Source organism: Thalassophryne amazonica, chromosome 12 (genome assembly GCF_902500255.1).
Source record: "Thalassophryne amazonica chromosome 12, fThaAma1.1, whole genome shotgun sequence".
Classification (NCBI taxonomy): Eukaryota; Metazoa; Chordata; class Actinopteri; order Batrachoidiformes; family Batrachoididae; genus Thalassophryne; species Thalassophryne amazonica.
In genome coordinates, this window is record NC_047114.1 from 24,270,707 (window position 1) to 24,292,726 (window position 22,020).

The 22,020-nt window shown below is 40.0% G+C and overlaps 1 protein-coding gene across 1 annotated transcript in view; it reads right to left on the reverse strand.

Moving 5' to 3' along the window:
- Positions 1–22,020, reverse strand: part of LOC117522679 (microtubule-associated serine/threonine-protein kinase 3-like) — a 105,935-nt gene that overhangs the window by 76,872 nt on the left and 7,043 nt on the right. Inside the window, 1 exon segment of the mRNA XM_034184130.1 lies at positions 8,284–8,372. Within this exon segment, the coding sequence (XP_034040021.1) occupies positions 8,284–8,372 (89 nt within the window).

The following is a 22,020-nucleotide window of genomic DNA, read 5'->3' on the forward strand; positions in this document are numbered from 1 at the left end:
ACTCCTCCCCTCACAATAAAGTGAATATCGCTGGTCTACGGACCAAAACAAGACATTTGAGGACATCAGCTTGGGCTCAGAATAACACTGATCAACATTATTTGCCACATTTTGGAATTTTATGGACCTACCAACTGATGGACCAGCTGAGAAAATAATCCATAGATATGAAAAACAGGACGGCTTTGAGATGGCGTTCAGACAGCTGTCGGCGGTTTTTCCATCGAGGTGATTATCTGAGAAATTGTGGATGTGCCTGGACATGCCAGAACATGTCCCATGAGGCTTCATCACGGCGTTGCTGTGCGCCATGCAGCACCGCCGCGACGCGCGAAGCCTCCACTCCTCTTTCCATGACAAAACTCCTGTAACAGTGGAATGTGCGTTCATTTCTGTGTGCCCTGATGGAACCTAACCAGTGGGCTATGCTCTCGATGCCTGAGAGAAATGAAGTGTGGCATGCGTGGCTCCATTCTCTGTGGAAGACACTGAGGATTCATTTCTATTCGCTTTTATGGTGGGAGGTTTGGCACTGATTGGTTTGTGTGCTGCCCTGACCCACAGGAATATTAGCAAGATGGCTGCTTCCAGAAACTCATCCCCTCATCTGTCCATAATGATTAATGAGTTGGGCAATGCCGTGTAATCTCAGACTGCATGAACTCTTGAACTCAAACGCAAAATGGATACCATTTGGAGCATACTGCTGCACTGCAAAGGAATGTGCTGCTGAGGACCGGAGAATATTCTTCATAAATTTAGACTCTAGACGGTCAGAGGTGCAGTAAATGCAATTCTGTATCTCTCCGCCTAACATCAACATGGCAGCCTTATCGGCTCCTGAAAGTCAAATGTCCTGCTCTTCCCCCAGAAGGATCTATGGCCTTGGTGAAGGAATTTGGCTCCCCCTTCTCATCTATCCCCCCCCCCCCCCCCAGCATGCTGTAGCCTAGCAACGTCAGACTTTACACACACACACACACACACACACACACACACACACACACACACACACACAAACTTAACTCATTTGCACACGACACGTCTCCCTCTCTCCATCCTTATTACTCCCCCTTGTGTCTCTCCACTCCCCTCACCCTGGTTTCCTCCCTGCCACCTCGATGGCAGTGCAGTTTTTACTGCTGCAGCCTTCAACACTCCATGCTGGGCAGCGAGGGGCCCCTCCTGTTGTGACATTCACCCACTTTGACTCAACTCAGATGACGGACTGCAATGTGGTGATATTGTGTATGTGGAAAAAGTTTTAGATCTTTGAGTTCATCTCATACAAAATGGGAGCAAAACCAAAAGTGTTGCGTTTATATTTTTGTTGAGTGTAAATGCATGAATTAGTTTTTCAGCAACACTCTGAGACAAGACCTTTCTAATTTTAGAGATATTGGGCAAATGCAAAAAAGCAGTCCTACATATTTGTTTAATATGCGCTTTGAATGACATATCCTGATCAAAAATGACTCCAAGATTTCTCACAGTATTACTAGAGGTCAGAGTAACGCCATTCAGAGTAAGGATCTGGTTAGACACATGTTTCTAAGATTTGTGGGGCCCAAGTACAATAACTTCAGTGTCCCAGTGGAACATCGTATGGTCACTTACAGCCTACATCTTAATTGTTAGAATCTTGGTGCAACATGTCCTTTCAAAGGGAACGGGCAGTTAATGTTACCATAACGGTATTCATCGTTTATTAAACTTAAATTTTGTATTTTGTCTATACAAAATTAATTGGATGCAAGGTTAATGTATTCATCTTCTGTATTGTATTGCATCACAGTGATTAAAAAACTAAAAGAGCTGAATTCTGACTAAATGTTATATCAGTCAAGACATAGAATTTTATTAGAATTAACCAAAACTATCCATTTGTGTCTCTTATGGTTTGCCATGGTAATATTTGATGGCACTTTCAAACCATTTACCTTTATCTCTTTGTTATTAAACAACCATTAAATGAAACCATTTGTAAAGGAGCAAGTACAAATTAATTTGGGCAAGTAGACTGCTGACCCACTTGGCCGACTAGGAAAATGGGTGTTGGTGGGTGGGTGTAATTGATCCCTACAGAATGTGAAAAGCCTGGACTCAAACACCTAAAGAAAGTGTTGACAGCAGATGTGAAGTTCCTATAAATTTGGTTCAAGCCACTCACACAACATTACACAATAAAGGCAAAACTGGAAGAGCGGTTAAGAGAAGTCAAAAGCTGTGCCACTACCACAGACGTGGTCTGGGGGAACAGCTAAAATTTGGCACGCCTCAATACCAATCTGTGAATTTGTGTTGACACAGGCATTTGTCCCAAGTATAGCTTTTGTGCACACTGCCCCCACCCACTACAGTCTTTGTCTGTCTGCTTCAGACACTGTATGATTTCATGTATGATTTCCTTGTCTCTGCAATCAAGGTTTGTGATGTTTTATCACGTAATTTTATGATTTTTAATGTCTAAGTGCATTAGAACATTAATTTGAACACTGCACGTGATAAATGTGTATGTTATTGTAGCAGTTTTTTTGATGCATCGTGACAAAGCCGCCGAGGAGCAAGTGAGCAGACCCACAAAAGACTGTGCCATGTGGAAAAAAAGGGAGGCGAGCAGTGACTCTTAGTTCCGACTTCAGGTTAATTTCCATTACTCCATGTCTGTGTAGTGTTGTTTTATCTAAATGTGTATTATTTTTTCCCCAATGTCAGACCTGAGTTGTTTAGATTGTAACAATTAAAGAGGATCTCTGCAGCATCAGCAATAAATGGGCACAGATTAAGACAGAGGGCACGCCGTGTTGATCACAGCAGAGTCTCAGTTTTAAATGACATAACAATGTAGTACAGAGAAAGTTCTACATAAGACAGTGTCGTTGAATAAAAAAATACTGTTCCAGACGAAGAAGGCTTTCTGTGACTGTCGACACAGAGTTAAACCTGTCAGTGTTGAACAAAAACATTAATAATGTGATGAAGCAGATATATTTTGCTCCTGCAGCTGCTCAGCAATCAGACATTTTCAAAAAGTAGTACTGTGGTAAGAAATGTTTATGAGCATACTTCACAATAGGGCTGGGCGATATGACCTAAAATTGGTATTGCTGTATACATCAAACCCCTTCATGGTAACGGAATATATTACGATATAAACTTAAGTGTAAAAATTAGAATTTAAGTGTTTCTGAATGGGTCCCTTAGCAAATGTAAATTGATTAAAAAAAAAAAAAACACACATATTACGTAATTTTGAGAACATTTATTGTGCAGATGTCAAAACTACAGCTACAATTTGCCAGAAGGTACATCTAAGGTGCAAGTCTAGATTTGATGTTTTTGTGAATGTATTTATTGTTGGGTCAGTGGCTGAAGTTTCATCTCTTGAACACTACAAGCCCAATTCCAATGAAGTTGGAACGTTGTGTGAAATGTAAATAAAAACAGAGTATAATGATTCGCAAATCCTCTTCAACCTATAGTCAATTGAATACACCACAAAGACAAGATATTTAATGTTCAAACTGATAAACTTTTCTTGTTTTTGTGCAAATATTTGCTCATTTTGAAATGGATACCTGCAACACATTTCAAAAAAGCTGGGACAGGGCAATACAAGACTGGGAAAGTTGATGAATGCTCAAAGAACACCTGTTTGGCACATTCCACAGGTGAACAGGTTAATTGGAAGCAGGTGAGTGTGATGATTGGGTATAAAAGGAGCATCCCCAAAAGGCTCAGCCGTTCACAAGCAAAGATAGGGCGAGAATCACCACTTTGTGAACTGTGTGAAAAAAATAGTGCAACAGTTTAAAAACAATATTTCTCAATGTTCAATTGCAAGGAATTTAGGGATTCCATCATCTACAGTCCATAATATAATCAGACGATTCAGAGAATCTGGAGAACTTTCTACATATAAGCGGCAAGGCAGAAAACCAACATTCAATGCCCGTGACCTTGGATCCCTCAGGTGGCACTGCATTAAAAACCAACATCATTATGTAAAGGATCTTACCACGTGGGCTCAGGAACACTTCAGAAACCACTGTCAGTTAACACAGTCCATCACTACATCTACAAGTGCAAGTTAAAACTCTAACATGCAAAGTGAAAGCCATACATCAACAACATCCAGAAACGCCGCCGCCTTCTCTGGCCCGAGCTCATTTGAAATGGACAGATGCAAAGTGGAAAAGTGTGCTGTGGTCTGATGAGTCCACATTTCAAATTGTTTTTAGAAATCATGGACGTCGTGTCCTCTGGACAAAAGAGGAAAAACACCATCCAGATTGTTACCAGTGCAAAGTTCAAAAGCCAGCATCTGTGATGGTATGGGGGTGTGTTAGTGCCCATGGCATGGGCAACTTACACATCTGTGATGGCACCATCAATGCTGAAAGGTACATTCAGGTTTTGGAGCAACACATGCTGCCATCCAAGCAACGTCTTTTGCAGGGACGTCCCTGCTTATTTCAGCAAGACAATGCCAAGCCACATTCTGTACGTGCTACAACAGTGTGGCTTCATAATAAAAGAGTGCAGGTACTAGACTGGCCTACCTGCAGTCCAGATCTGTTGGCCATTGAAAATGTGTGGCACATTATGAAGTGCAAAATACGACAATGGAGACCCCGGACTGTTGAACAAATGAAGTCGTACATCAAGCAAGAATGGGAAAGAATTCCACCTACAAAGCTTCAACAATGAGTGTCCTCAGTTCCCAAACTCTTATTGAGTGTTGTTAGAAGGAAAGGTGATGTAACACAGTGGTAAACATGCCACTGTCCCAGCTTTTTTGAAACGTGTTGCAGGCATCCATTTCAAAATGAGCAAATATTTGTACAAAAACAATAAAGTTTATCAGTTTGAACATTAAATATCTTGTCTTTGTGGTGTATTCAATTAAATATAGGTTGAAGAGGATTTGCAAATCATTGCATTCTGTTTTGATTTACATTTTCTCAGTGAGAGACACGCCTCAGCTCAGAACACCTCCTCTCCCCCTCTGCACTCTGCAGCAGTGGTTCACACACAGACGCTTCACAGAGGAGTTTTCCTGGATCGAAAAACTCTGTGGGCATTATCGCAATTAGTTGTACAAATCTTTACCGTCGGCCAAATTTATACCGTGAACCAGTTAAACGGTATATATCATGTACACCTAATTTGCAACATTATTAATTAAGAAAAATAAGTTCTTAAAATACTAATGACTGGACACGATATTACACCTTAAAGTTTAAATTATAAATTATTATCAATTTTGTGGTATCATGGTGCTGTGCACAGAGAATGAAGCATCACTCACTCTGTATATGATGCAATTCATGTGTTTCTCTTTCCTGTCAACACAGCCAGTTCGGCCCCACATACATGTTTAGGCCACCTATAAAGGGACGATGATAGTGAATGCTCCCATAGCTGTGAGTTCAAGATAGCAGACGGCAGTGACCTTCCAGAAAGTCTCCCCCACCCCCCACCAAAGAAACCACATCTAGAGCCTCTGACATGGGACAAAGAATGTGGTCAGTGGAGAATCAAAGGATGGGGTTTTCCCAGATGGCAAGCCCCCTGAGCCGCTAAAGGCCTACAATTGGAGTTTCCTTGTTTTCAATGCAGATAAGGGAGGGGTGATTGTTGGGGACGTATTCTGGTTCCCACACTGTTCAGTGATTAAATGGACTGGGTGTTGGGAAGGGTTATAGAAACCAATTAATTTGGTGCCTTTGTTGGAGAAGAAATGTTTAGTGACCTTGACTTCATGGATGATGCGGTAATCGTTGTGAAATCAATGGATACTGAGACCCCATTCAGACTGGCGTTGGCAATCTGGCTCAAGTCGGATTTTGGTCCAAATCTGGTCTAAGCCAGATGTTATTTTTTCCCTGAAACTGAACGCCACAATTCAGCAAGGTGAAGGATCACAATGCAAGAAGCGGAAGAATTGGGCTTGAGCCAGACTAAGTTTGGACGTGTGTGTAGAATGAGCCAGATTTGAAAACCAGGTCTGAAAGTTATCCAACTAGAATACAATCCAAAGTGAATATGACCACAGTCTGATTGCAGCACTCGAGATGTTGAGTAAGAAATCAGACTGTCTGGGTTTGCAATTGTCCTAGATCAAGACTGAAATCCAAGCTTTTGATGACTTCTTGGATTCAGCATCAGAAGTATATCTGTATGTGGTGAAAGTGTTTAACTTGAAGAGATGTTTGCTTATCTCAGCAGTGACATTCATGTCTCTCTGCTCTCTGCCTTTGAGATTCAGATGCCTGGGAAGAGCTTCTGGAGTCATGAGGTCATTGGACAGAGGCATTTGGTGATGCTGATATGTTTGCAGGAAAACGAAGATCCTTGTCTTCAGAGTCATGGTGCTTCCAGTCTTACTGCATGGTTTCTGAGATTGGACAGTAACCAGCAAACTAAGGCAATGACTGGATGCCTTGAATATGAGGTCTCTTTGGAGGATCCTTGGATATCACTGGAGTGACTACGTCAAACAAGCGGTTACTTACACAGACAAGTATGAAGAGTATCACTTGCACTGTGAGGGAATGGCAGTTTCGATATTTTGGCCATGTAGTGTTTTTCATTCTCTGCATGGTAAATGGACTGCCTTTATATGGTGCTTTTCCATCTATATCAGCTCAGAGGGCTTTACAATGATGCCTCGCATTCAACCATTCACACAGACACACTCACACACCGATGTCAGGGTGCTGTCATGCAAGGTGCTCACAACACACAGGGAGCAACTTGGGGATTACGGACCTTGCCCAAGGGTCTGTAGTGATTGTCCAGCCAGACTGGTGTTTGAACCCCAGTCTGCATGACCCAACACATAGGATAAGTGACTGAGTGTTGAGGACTTGAGTGGCTGAAGAAGAAAGGGGTGCCCACAGCTGACCTGGCTGCAGCAGATGGATGGTTACTTCCAAGAGGTGGAGATGGGCCGGTTGTCTGCCTGGGTCATTGCCATCCAGGACCAAAAGCTGTTCCGTGGTGTTGTGGATGCAGCGAAGCCTAGCACCAGAACATGCTCCCAGACTTGCGTTGCAAGATAACACCATTTACCGTTTTGAGTTACTGTCGACACAAGCTGGCTGGGGTGGATTTTTGTGAGGGTTTTTTTTTTTTTGAGTCTCAGCAAGAGTCAAAGATGAGTGTAAGAATGCTTGATTTAGAAGTTGAAAATTAATCGCTTAAATTATTGTTAAACTAAGAAATAAACTAATGAAGAAATATTTGGTTGATGGGGAAACTAGACATTAGATTAGCCAGTTATTTGCAAAATAATTGACAAACTTATACATCTCATGACTATTTTTTCTGTTACTCTGTTCTTCCAATAAGCCAAATCAGCATTATGAGCACACATGCACGGTGACCTTGCCAAATATTCCGGTCTAGGTTCACGCTTACCCACTTTACGAGCAGATGAAGCAGGTACGCGAGGGACGACCTGAGGGATGTGCTGAGTGGACTAAACTATGAAGTTATAATGTTATAAGTATTATTTTTACTTTTATCTGATACATATCCAAATAAATCCAGCCAAATATTTGGTCATGTAATGTCCATATTACAGCATACTACCGCACAGATCTGATGACTATAGTGTCATAGCGTGAACTACAGTGCACTGGTTACATATACACAGACACGGGGGGAATTGAATACAGACTCTATATAAAAACACAGAAATGGGCAGGTCTCAGTCTGTATACCTTGTGCCTGCGTTTTGCTCATCTTTCCATGTGAGATACTTGGCAATATTAGATACATGCAGCGGGCCATTTGTTTGTTGCCAATGTCTCACTTTCCCAAAAATCTGACTGTTGCAATGGAACAGGAATTGTTAACTGACAACAGTCAATGTCAAAGGTTAGTAGACTTAATAGTCTTTCTTCATGACCTCCTGTTCATCTTCTCTAGTTAGTACTATGGGGCATTTTGCAGTGAGAGTGCATAAGCTAGGGCCACGAGTTCTTTCTTCAGCTTCTTAACTATTTTGTAGAGCTGTATTTTTTCAAAATTCTTTCAAAACACTGACTTTTTAGCACTCAAAATTGTAAATATTTATGTTGCTGTTGGCCCTTTTTGTGCATTTTGGGTAGTCATGAACTTTGACCAGGCCCAGCATGCATCACGCATACTGAGATGCCGAACTGGCTTATTAAGGATTAACCAAAAATAAAGATAACATTTACTTTTTATTATATTTGATTATAGTTATTTATAGCCTAAAACACACACCTAAGAATACAAGCATCAAAGTACCTGTGGCAAGTGGGAGAGGTGAAAGCGGCCGTGAGAGTGTGGGCGATGGGGTCCCAACTGCCAAACTCCTTCTCTTGTTGTTACGGGAACTGTGAGAGGAGGAACACAAGAAAAAGAGGATAAATATATTTGTTTACATTTTGTATCAGTTTTCATCACAAATACAATCAAAATGTCATTCAAGCTTAGGAAACAATGATTTAATTTCAATTCCATTTCAATTTATTTAATTTATATAGCACCAAATCACAACATTTCCTCAAGGCCCTTCACACAAGTAAGTTCTAACCTTATTAGCCCCAAGAGCAAGCACAGAGGTGACAGTGGTAAAGAAAAACTCCCCTTTGAGGAAGAAGCCTCAAGCAGACCAGACTCAAAGGGGTGACCCTCTGCTTGGGCTATGCTACCGACACAACTGGAAAATACAAATATACAGGAAAATTTGGGAGTCCATGCTGGTGCACAGGACAGGAGGCCCCAGAAGAAGACACCCACTCTGACCTCTGGATGGAGCCGCACCTCAAACAGAGGAAAAAAACGGAATCAGGCGGCAAAAGACAACAAATATGGTAATACAACCCCTGGCAAAAATTATGGAATCACCGACCTCGAGGATGTTCATTCAGTTGTTTAATTTTGTAGAAAAAAAGCAGATCACAGACATGACACAAAACTAAAGTCATTGCAAATGGCAACTTTCTGGCTTTAAGAAACATTATAAGAAATCAAGAAAAAAGATTGTGGCAGTCAGTAACGGTTACTTTTTTAGACCAAGCAGAGGAAAAAAAATATGGAATCACTCAATTATGAGGAAAAAAATTATGGAATCACCCTGTAAATTTTCATCCCCAAAACTAACACCTGCATCATATCAGATCTGCTCGTTAGTCTGCATCTAAAAAGGAGTGATCACACCTTGGAGAGCTGTTGCACCAAGTGGACTGACATGAATCATGGCTCCAACACGAGAGATGTCAATTGAAACAAAGGAGTGGGTTATCAAACTCTTAAAAGAGAGTAAATCATCACGCAACGTTGCAAAAGATGTTGGTTGTTCACAGTCAGCTGTGTCTAAACTCTGGACCAAATACAAACAACATGGGAAGGTTGTTAAAGGCAAACATACTGGTAGACCAAAGAAAACATCAAAGCGTCAAGACAGAAAACTTAAAGCAATATGTCTCAAAAATCGAAAAATGTACAACAAAAGAAATGAGGAACGAATGGGAGGAAACTGGAGTCAACGTCTGTGACCGAACTGTAAGGATTTACATACGGAAAAGCTAAACGAAAGGTATCATTAACACCTAAACATAAAAAAACAAGGTTACAATGGGCTAAGGAAAAGCAATTGTGGACTGTAGATAATTGAATTGGCAAAGCTTCTGGGGAAAACCTGGTCTTGTTAGGAGAGACGGCATCCATCCCACTTTGGATGGAGCAGCTCTCATTTCTAGAAATCTGGCCAATTTTCTTAAATCCTCCAAACCGTGACTATCCAGGGTTGGGACCAGGAAGCAGAGTTGTAGTCTTACACACCTCTCTGCAGCTTCTCTCCCCCTGCCATCCCCTCATTACCCCATCCCCGTAGAGACGGTGCCTGCTCCCAGACCACCAACAACCAGCAAAAATCTATTTAAGCATGAAAATTCAAAAAGAAAAAATAATATAGCACCTTCAACTGCACCACAGACTAAAACAGTTAAATGTGGTCTATTAAACATTAGGTCTCTCTCTTCTAAGTCCCTGTTGGTAAATGATATAATAATTGATCAACATATTGATTTATTCTGCCTAACAGAAACCTGGTTACAGCAGGATGAATATGTTAGTTTAAATGAGTCAACACCCCCGAGTCACACTAACTGTCAGAATGCTCGTAGCACGGGCCGAGGAGGAGGATTAGCAGCAATCTTCCATTCCAGCTTATTAATTAATCAAAAACCCAGACAGAGCTTTAATTCATTTGAAGCTTGTCTCTTAGTCTTGTCCATCCAAATTGGAAGTCCCAAAAACCAGTTTTATTTGTTATTATATATCGTCCACCTGGTCGTTACTGTGAGTTTCTCTGTGAATTTTCAGACCTTTTGTCTGACTTAGTGCTTAGCTCAGATAAGATAATTATAGTGGGCGATTTTAACATCCACACAGATGCTGAGAATGACAGCCTCAACACTGCATTTAATCTATTATTAGACTCTATTGGCTTTGCTCAAAAAGTAAATGAGTCCACCCACCACTTTAATCATATGTTAGATCTTGTTCTGACTTATGGTATGGAAATAGAAGACTTAACAGTATTCCCTGAAAACTCCCTTCTGTCTGATCATTTCTTAATAACATTTACATTTACTCTGATGGACTACCCAGCAGTGGGGAATAAGTTTCATTACACTAGAAGTCTTTCAGAAAGCGCTGTAACTAGGTTTAAGGATATGATTCCTTCTTTATGTTCTCTAATGCCATATACCAACACAGTGCAGAGTAGCTACCTAAACTCTGTAAGGGAGATAGAGTATCTCATCAATAGTTTTACATCCTCATTGAAGACAACTTTGGATGCTGTAGCTCCTCTGAAAAAGAGAGCTTTAAATCAGAAGTGCCTGACTCCGTGGTATAACTCACAAACTCGCAGCTTAAAGCAGATAACCCGTAAGTTGGAGAGGAAATGGCATCTCACTAATTTAGAAGATCTTCACTTAGCCTGGAAAAAGAGTCTGTTGCTCTATAAAAAAGCCCTCCGTAAAGCTAGGACATCTTTCTACTCATCACTAATTGAAGAAAATAAGAACAACCCCAGGTTTCTTTTCAGCACTGTAGCCAGGCTGACAAAGAGTCAGAGCTCTATTGAGCTGAGTATTCCATTAACTTTAACTAGTAATGACTTCATGACTTTCTTTGCTAACAAAATTTTAACTATTAGAGAAAAAATTACTCATAACCATCCCAAAGACGTATCGTTATCTTTGGCTGCTTTCAGTGATGCCGGTATTTGGTTAGACTCTTTCTCTCCGATTGTTCTGTCTGAGTTATTTTCATTAGTTACTTCATCCAAATCATCAACATGTTTATTAGACCCCATTCCTACCAGGCTGCTCAAGGAAGCCCTACCATTATTTAATGCTTCGATCTTAAATATGATCAATCTATCTTTGTTAGTTGGCTATGTACCACAGGCTTTTAAGGTGGCAGTAATTAAACCATTACTTAAAAAGCCATCACTTGGCCCAGCTATCTTAGCTAATTATAGGCCAATCTCCAACCTTCCTTTTCTCTCAAAAACTCTTGAAAGGGTAGTTGTAAAACAGCTAACTGATCATCTGCAGAGGAATGGTCTATTTGAAGAGTTTCAGTCAGTTTTAGAATTCATCATAGTACAGAACAGCATTAGTGAAGGTTACAAATGATCTTCTTATGGCCTCGGACAGTGGACTCGTCTCTGTGCTTGTTCTGTTGGACCTCAGTGCTGCTTTTGATACTGTTGACCATAAAATTTTATTACAGAGATTAGAGCATGCCATAGGTATTAAAGGCACTGCGCTGCGGTGGTTTGAATCATATTTGTCTAATAGATTACAATTTGTTCATGTAAATGGGGAATCTTCTTCACAGACTAAAGTTAATTATGGAGTTCCACAAGGTTCTGTGCTAGGACCAATTTTATTCACTTTATACATGCTTCCCTTAGGCAGTATTATTAGACGGTATTGCTTAAATTTTCATTGTTACGCAGATGATACCCAGCTTTATCTATCCATGAAGCCAGAGGACACACACCAATTAGCTAAACTGCAGGATTGTCTTACAGACATAAAGACATGGATGACCTCTAATTTCCTGCTTTTAAACTCAGATAAAACTGAAGTTATTGTACTTGGCCCCACAAATCTTAGAAACATGGTGTCTAACCAGATCCTTACTCTGGATGGCATCTACCCTGACCTCTAGTAATACTGTGAGAAATCTTGGAGTCATTTTTGATCAGGATATGTCATTCAAAGCGCATATTAAACAAATATGTAGGACTGCTTTTTTTGCATTTACGCAATATCTCTAAAATCAGAAAGGTCTTGTCTCAGAGTGATGCTGAAAAACTAATTCATGCATTTATTTCCTCTAGGCTGGACTATTGTAATTCATTATTATCAGGTTGTCCTAAAAGTTCCCTAAAAAGCCTTCAGTTAATTCAAATGCTGCAGCTAGAGTACTGACGGGGACTAGAAGGAGAGAGCATATCTCACCCATATTGGCCTCTCTTCATTGGCTTCCTGTTAATTCTAGAATAGAATTTAAAATTCTTCTTCTTACTTATAAGGTTTGAATAATCAGGTCCCATCTTATCTTAGGGACCTCGTAGTACCATATCACCCCAATAGAGCGCTTCGCTCTCAGACTGCAGGCTTACTTGTAGTTCCTAGGGTTTGTAAGAGTAGAACGGCAGGCAGAGCCTTCAGCTTTCAGGCTCCTCTCCTGTGGAACCAGCTCCCAATTCAGATCAGGGAGACAGACACCCTCTCTACTTTTAAGATTAGGCTTAAAACTTTCCTTTTTGCTAAAGCTTATAGTTAGGGCTGGATCAGGTGACCCTGAACCATCCCTTAGTTATGCTGCTATAGACGTAGACTGCTGGGGGGTTCCCATGATGCACTGTTTCTTTCTCTTTTTGCTCTGTATGCACCACTCTGCATTTAATCATTAGTGATCGATCTCTGCTCCCCTCCACAGCATGTCTTTTCCCTGGTTCTCTCCCTCAGCCCCAACCAGTCCCAGCAGAAGACTGCCCCTCCCTGAGCCTGGTTCTGCTGGAGGTTTCTTCCTGTTAAAAGGGAGTTTTTCCTTCCCACTGTAGCCAAGTGCTTGCTCACAGGGGGTCGTTTTGACCGTTGGGGTTTTACATAATTATTGTATGGCCTTGCCTTACAATATAAAGCGCCTTGGGGCAACTGTTTGTTGTGATTTGGCGCTATATAAAAAAATTGATTGGATTGGATTGGATTGGACTGTGGATGACTGGATGAAAGTAATATTCAGTGATGAATCTCGAATCTGCATTGGGCAAGGTGATGATGCTGGAACTTTTGTTTGGTGCCTTTCCAATGAGATTTATAAAGATGACTGCCTGAAGAGAACATGTACATTTCCACAGTCATTGATGATATGGGGCCTGCATGTCAGGTAAAGGCACTGGGGAGATGGCGTCATTACATCATCAATAAATGCACAAGTTTATGTTGATATTTTGGACAATTGAAAGGATGTTTGGGGATGATGAAATCATTTTTCAAGATGATAATGCATCTTCCCATAGAGCAAAAACTGCAAAAACATTCCTTGCAAAAAGACACATAGGGTCAATGTCATGGCATAGGGTCAATGTCAATGAGCAGATCTGATTTGATGCAGGTGTTAATTTGGGGGATGAAAATTTACAGGGTGATTCCATAATTTTTTTCCTCTGCTTGGTCTAAAAAAGTAACCGTTACTGACTACCACAATCTTTTTTTCTTGATTTCTTATAGTGTTTCTTAAAGCCAGGAAGTTGCCATTTGAAATGACTTTAGTTTTGTGTCATGTCTGTGATCTGCTCTTTTTCTACAAAATTAAACAACTGAATGAACATCATCCGAGGCCAGTGATTCCATAATTTTTGCCAGGGGTTGTATGCATATGTCACGGACATGAATGAGCGAAGCTCGTCAGCATCTCACCATGTCATTTTGCTGTATTTGTGCTGAATTTGATGCCTGTATCACCATTTGAAGGATTGTTTCAGTTATCTGCTGCACTAATACACGTAAGCCAACAGAGAACCAGCTGTTGTCTGTTACCTTAAACATGTCTGCACTCTTAAACAACTAAGAGACAGACATGGCAACCTGAATTAAAGGAGAAATGCTGCTTTTAACAACCTGGACCTCATTTCTGACATAAAATATGGTCGTTTATTCACCAATATAAGTTTGGTGTGATTAGTCCATAGTTCAAATGACGTGTTCAGTTCAAATCTAAAGCAAACATTTTTCTTTTTCTGCTAAGGTGGATTAGTACTCTTTGTGGTACACAGCACAAACTACTGGCCAGGCGGAACCTAGCAGTCAATGTGACTCACTGATTTGAAAATGCAGCTCTTTCAACCAGACGTGTGGTGCCGTGACATGTCAATCATCTGTGTCCAATAAGATTTCAGGGGAGTCCAGTGAAACCACGGCCTCCACTCTAGCTCCACCCATGCCAGGAAGTGTTCAACATTTCCTGTTTCACTGTCACTGAGAATTCAGTACTTCCTGTTTGAGTGTTAGCTTGCCACTGAGTTCCTGTGAGATTCCATGGGATCTCGTCTGTCAATCCAGGAAGTGTTTGACATTTGAACATTTCCTGTTTTACTGTGGACTTGAATTTTGGCACTTCCTGTTTAGGACGCCCTATACCATAAGCAGTGTTGACACAGTTACTTTTAAAAAGTAATCCAATTACTGATTACTGATTACTCCTTGAAAAAGTAACAGTTACTTTACTGATTACTCAATTGGAAAAGTAACTAAGTTAGATTACTAGTTACTTTTTTAGTTACTTTTCCCAGTTGCCGACAACAACCCTCTGCCATCTCAACATGACAATGATACTTGTTTTGCCAAAACTCACTTTATAGTCACCCTTTCTTGACTTCAATGAAAATAAATACTTCTTTTATAAAAAGAAAAATAAAGACCTCTTTCTTGACCTCATATTTAACTGTTGACAGCACTGTAACAGTAAAACTTGCAATTTCTAACCTACATTGTTTATAATGTAACTATTAAATTCTTTCTAACATTTTTCTAACATTTAAATTCTCTCTAAACATTTTACTTGTCGAAATTATTAATATTTTAAGTAGTATTAGTAGTTGTAGTAAAAAAAACGGCTTCAAAACTGGATCTTTAATCTAGGGGTGTTGTGGGAGAGGGCGGCACATCCCTGCCCCACACCTCCATTCCATCTGGATTTGCCCCTACTTTGGCGTTTGAGCACAAAGAATGGATAACATTTATTTATGCAGGAAACATGACCAGATTTACAGGTAAGAAAGTTTTATTGCGTTTTCACATCATGTGGTCCTCAAAAGAGAGTTTAGGTGCATTTGAGTGGAAAATAGTGTTAGTTGACGCGTCGCGGAGGATCAGCTGTTTTTAGCAGCAGATACGGAGCGGCTCGGAGAAAAAAAAGCATATTTTTATGCTTTTTTCTCCGAGCCGCTCCGTTGTAAAGCTCAGTGCAGGTGTGGTGTTGTCACCGCACTTTAAGAGATCTGGACGAGTCGTAGCTGCTGCAAAATACCACGGATGAAAAGCTCGCAGCCCACTTAAAGTGGGCAGTTCAGTTGAACCCCGACCTCCTGCCCACGGACCAAGTTTAATGCTGCTATCGACCCACAATGCAAAAATAATAGTAACGCACAGTGACTTGGAGAAGTAACTTTAATCTGATCACTGATTTGGAAAGATTAAGGCGTTAGATTACTCGTTACTAAATAAAGTGGTCAGATTAGAGTAACGCGTTACAGGCATCACTGACCATGAGTGAGCTTCACACCGCTGCACGACGCTTCGCTCATATAATTTGTCAGCATTAAGCAACAAGAAAAACAGAAGAAATATTAAGGTGATCGCTGGCCACTAGCCTTAAGCTTCACTAAAAGACCCAGACTTTACATAAAGTTGAGGCTGCGACCCGCTTGCTTTACTAATAAAATAAATTTAAAAAGGATAGAAAGCATAGTACCATACTATGCCAGTATACTAGCCATATGAAAGGGAAAATAAGTGCTTCTTAAGTCTGGACTTGAAAGTCTCTACATAATCAGACTGTTTTATTGATGCAGGAAGATCATTCCACAGAACAGGGGCACGATAAGAGAAAGCTCTGTGACCAGCAGATTTTTTATTCACCCGAGGGGCACAAAGTAATCCTGCACCATGAGAATGCAGAGCCCGGGCCGGTACGTAGGGTCAGCTAAGTAGGGAGGTGCTAGTCTGTGAATAATTCTATAGATTAATAGCAGAACAGTTAAAATATGATCTCACAGGGAAAGGAAGCCAGTGAGGAGACGCCAAAATGGGTGTAATGTGGTCAAACTTTCTGATTCCTGTCAAAAGTCTGGCAGCAGCATTTTGAAGCAACTGGAGACCCCTAAAGCAGAACAGCAACATAAATAAATGTCCCAACTGCCTGTATGTCACATCAATTTGGGGCAGATTTTTTCTTTGTCAAAAACTAATCACTGCATTAAATACCAGACTTAAGAAAACTAAAGTTAAAACAAACAAACAAAAGGAAAAAAACAAGTAACTCCGCTAAAGTATCTCTTTTAGGTCATTTTTGTCAATTCAAAATCCAAGAATCGACAGAAGAAAGTTAATTTGTGTTTCTAAACATATGTAGGGTGTTTTTTGCTCACTTTTTGTCCCTCCCACAGTGTTATTCCTCTCTGCTACAGCATCAAAAACAATTACATACAGACACAGATACAGATTCTTTGTCACTGTAACCAGTACAACAAAAAGTAAGGTGCAAGCCTTTCAGTGCAATATAAACCTGAGCAAACCACATACTGGCTAAGCTAAACATAAATTTAACTGAATTAAGTGGTCTGTCCATAGCACAAATTAAGAAAAAAAAGCCAATTATGCAATTAGGTGATTCAAATCATTTAGTGACCTCTAGCGACTTTTAGGGCAGCCAATAGAAGTTTCCTTACTGAGGAGTTGGCAACAGTGATTAGCGGAGGTTAAAAAAAAAAAAAAAAAAACTTACTTTCATTTCGAGTGGCAGGAGGATTATTTTTTCATTTATTCAAATGGAAAATCCATCTGTCTTATCTGCAATGCAAATGTGGCTTTACCAAAGAGAGGGAATTTAGAGCAGCATTTCAAAAGCTGCGCATGTTTATTCCATGCGCAGCTGGAGGAAATGCAGAACACACAGATGCTGCTGCTGCACACAGAGGTAAATTTCTGGAACAGTTTTCTGAACTGTGGCCTGAAATTTTAAGAATTTTTGAAATGGTCAAATGATGCTGACTATGCACAGCCAGAAGACAGTTAGCGGCTCTTGGATTCAGCCATTCTTGCCGATCTGACTGACAAGTTCAAGAACAAACCCATCATCAACATGATCAGCTCCGTGAAGACATTTAAAAGTAAGTGACACCTGCTATGAAGCAGGTTCCAACAGTGTGATCTGCGGAATTTTCCACACATAGACAACATTCTTAAGCGTCAGGGCAAAGACTGTGCGGAGCTCGAGTGTGCACGTTATGACGATCAAGTGCAGCATCTTGTCACCTTTACTGACTTTGCATCCATTGAGCCTGTTGTCAGTTTTCTGTTTTCCGTTTGAGGAAAATATAGATGTGGAGTCAGGGCTTGAAATAGTACATGCATGTGCTAGTTTGTGCACATATTATTCAAGCGGTGCACGTAATTTTATACTTCAGTGGTTTGGGATTGTTGCGACAGACGTGGAACAAGTGACTGCACACTGCAAAGTTTCTCTAAAGCCCATTGCAACAGAAGGCAGCAGCACAACAAACTTATTCCAACATCAAAAACAGAGGTATCCACCCGAGTGGGAGAAATACCACGGTTTATGAGGGTAACAAGAGCGCTACAACAAACAAACTCCCTCTAAAAAGGAGCTTACTGTGGTGGAATCATTTACCCAAGTGTATTTAAATAAAAAAAAAAACAGCTGGAACTTCAATTCCAGGAGGTAAGTAGAGGTTACTTTTGTTAAGTTTTTGAGCAAATAAATTGAAGCAAAGTGTGTTTTGAGTTATCTCTGTCATTTGCACTAATTGTTTTCTTTAAAAAGTAGGGGGGGGGGGATCAAAAGTCAAATTCTTTTGTGGGGAAAAAAAAAAAAAAAGTGCCAGAAGTCCCATTAAGGTAGGGAACAATTTTTCCAACTTGAATTAGGCATCGTATTATTTGGATTGTTTGTTGTTGTGTTGTTATGGGCCAGTCGTAGGCCTACTTATGCTTATTCTTTGTACCATGCACATTTACTTCAATAATGTATTACTGTTGTTAAAACTTTATCTTTGTGCCAGAGAATTCAATACACTTTCAATTTTAAAAGTAGATCTTGGTTCAAAAAAGGTTGGGCACCCCTGATCTATATATTAAAAGAAAGTGTGCATGCATGCAAGATTTTATTTATTAAGTTCAATGTAAATACATAATATAATTGTAAATACATTAAAAACACATGAATGACACAACAAAGTGAAAACACTTATTTCCACTGTGGTCCCTTTAAAAATCAAATGACAAAACAGAAGTAACAATAAAATAATGATGATGATAATAATAACAACAACAACAATTATAAAGTAATAGTGTGTATGTGATAACAAGAACCTAAAGAATTTATAAATACATTAAGACAGTAAATTAACATTAAAAAATTACATAATTATAGGGTAAATAAAAGGGCTGAGTTCTTCTAAAACTGTTGAGGTCTATGGTAGTACAGGGTTCTAGCTTGCGCAAACTTGCGTTACGGCCCGTTACGCTATAATTTTGGACCGTTATGCATATTTTGGACGTTACGATTTTCAATACAGCATCTGTAATCAACCATTGCTGCAGCACCACTCCAGTCTGAAGCGTGAATCAAAGCAATGCTTCGATTCAATGGCTTGTGGCTCTTTGATTTGCTGCTCTTCAGAAGCAGTAAGTCCGCTTCTTAACCCCTCTGAAAGCCATTAAAATATCATGAGTCACTTTTGTGTGGATTAAAGTCACTAATTGGGACTCTTATCTTGTTGCAGTCGAGAAACGAGAATCATCCTCCATTTTGTCACAGCTTCAAAGGCTGCATGGCTCTTTGCCGAGACAGAGTCCGCTCAGAATTAATAACTTCAAAATGAATTGCCGCATTAAATAAAATGACACCTCTTACAAACAATAAACTACAATCGACTAAAATGTTTTTTTTTTCCCCTCACAAAATGAGACGTTGTGCATTCTTTATAAACCTGACCTGCAAGCAGAGCTGAAAGAGCTCAGTTCATAGGTATGGAAAGACATTATGCCAATAATAATGTCTGAAAGGAAATGCTTTTGACAAAAACTTACAGATTTTATTTTTTGTTTATGTCCAGAGATCAAGGATCCACCATGTAGAGTTTATTATGTCCAGAGTTAAGGATCCAGTGACCAATTTCATATTTATTTACTTTAAGACTCAATAAAATGTTGTTCAATTTCAATTTAATCAGCTTATAAAGCGCCAAATTACAACAAAAGCCGTCTCAAGGTGCCTCACACAGAGCAGTTCATCATAAAAAAATAAAATAAATAAAAATTAAAAATTCAAATACCTAATAAACAGAAGTAAAAGAATAAAACATAAAATAAAAACTACTCATAAGAAAGAGAATAAAAATAGGTTTTAAGTCTTGACTTAAAAATGTCCACGGACTCCGACTGCCTCACTGAGGGCCGTACTGGCTAACCCAGAATGAGATTGCCCACTCAACAAACTTCCCCAGCCTTCTGGACATGATGAAGGGACTTGGGCTGTCGTACCTGGCTTTTCCCCTTTGGGTACCCCTAGAATGGCCAATTTTTAGCTTGAATTTTCAAAAGCTTCCCCCCGCCAACCCTCCATCTTTTTGACAAGGAATTCACATTTTATTCTTGTCCTCACAAATGTCACACTTTTTCCAAAAAAGAGGAAAAAGACCATCCAGATTATTATCAGCGCAAAGTTCAAAAGCCAGCATCTGTGATGGTGTGGGGGTGTGTTAGTGCCCATGGCATGGGCAACTTACACATCTGTGATGACACCATCAATGCTGAAAGGTACATCCAGGATTTGGAGCAACACATGCTGCCATCAGGGCAACGTCTTTTTCAGGGACGTCCCTGCTTATTTCAGCAAGACAATGCCAAGCCACATTCTGTACGTGCTACAACAGTGTGGCTTCATAATAAAAGAGTGCAGGTACTAGACTGGCCTACCTGCAGTCCAGATCTGTTGGCCATTGAAAATGTGTGGCGCATTATGAAGTGCAAAATACGACAACGGAGACCCCGGACTGTTGAACAAATGAAGTCGTACATCAAGCAAGAATGGGAAAGAATTCCACCTACAAAGCTTCAACAATGAGTGTCCTCAGTTCCCAAACTCTTATTGAGTGTTGTTAGAAGGAAAGGTGATGTAACACAGTGGTAAACATGCCACTGTCCCAGCTTTTTTGAAACGTGTTGCAGGCATCCATTTCAAATGAGCAATATTTGTACAAAAACAATAAAGTTTATCAGTTTGAACATTAAATATCTTGTCTTTGTGGTGTATTCAATTAAATATAGGTTGAAGAGGATTTGCAAATCATTGCATTCTATTTTGATTTACATTTTCTGCCTTGCATGCGTTACAATAGTGTGGCTTCATAGTAAAAGAGTGCAGGTACTAAACTGGCCTGTCTGCAGTCCAGACCTGTCGCCTATTGAAAATGTGTGGCGCATTATGAAGCGTAAAATACGACAACGGAGACCCCGGACTGTTGAACAGCTGAACTCATACATCAAGCAAGAATGCGAAAGAATTCCACCTACAAAGCTTCAACAATTAGTGTCCTCAGTTACCAAACACTTATTGAGTGTTGTTAGAAGGAAAGGTGATGTATTCAATGTGTGATTCAATTGAATATACGTTGAAGAGCATTTGCAAATCATTGTATTTTGTTTTTATTTATATTTACACAATGTCCCAACTACATTGCAATTGGGGTTGTACCTAGTGTCCTTGCTAAAAGCCTAAATATATGAAAAACAATAGTTATCAATCAATCAATCCACACATTTCACAACAAACCTAAATGTTCCTGACTCAATAACTACTGTATTCACATCCATATGTTTGTGCTTCATGTAAACTAACTGTGTTTATTCCTTCCTATATCTCTATGTGTGTATATACGTATATGTCTGACGTATATGTCTGTATATGTTGGATGAATGTCAATCTTTTTCTTAAAATAACTGTAATTGCGTTACAGTATCTTTGTATCTCAATGTCAACCATGTCTTAAATGTACACTTTGTCTGTTTAAACTATGTAAGAGTAAGTACATCTCTTTGTACATCCCACCTTTGAACACAGCCTCATAGGACCATCCATGACAAATCTACTTAAGTGCCCAATTTTCTATAGGAATACAAACTTCCTACAGACACTGCACTAGTAATAATAATGCAGTGCCTTCCTTTCAAATGCTGTTTTTTTCAGCTGTGTTCAATGTAGGGCTGAAACGATTAATCGAGAAACTCAAATAATTCAATTACAAAAAAATTTTGACGCCAATTCTGTGCCTCGAAGCTTCGTTTAACCTTGTTGTACATATGCCAGGCCTGTGTGTGGCGAGTACCCCCCCAAAAAAAGAACCAGAAGAAGACTAGGGCATGCCCTTAAGCTGTGTAAACGCTAATCAAATTAACACCTAAAGCTACAGCCTTCCAACGTGACGAGCAGAGCAAAATAAAACCTTTTAAGAGAAAGAGGGGCCACGCTGATCATCTGAAACAGACTGACTGTGCATTTAAAGCGAACACATGGTCCGCTGTACATGGGGAGTGACTACTGACCCGGTGGCCGGCTGCTGTCTCTCTCTCTGCCCGGTGTGAGGGGCTCAGCACTCCCTTCACACCGGGCGAGTCACAGCTCAGTCCCCGGACACATGACAAACAG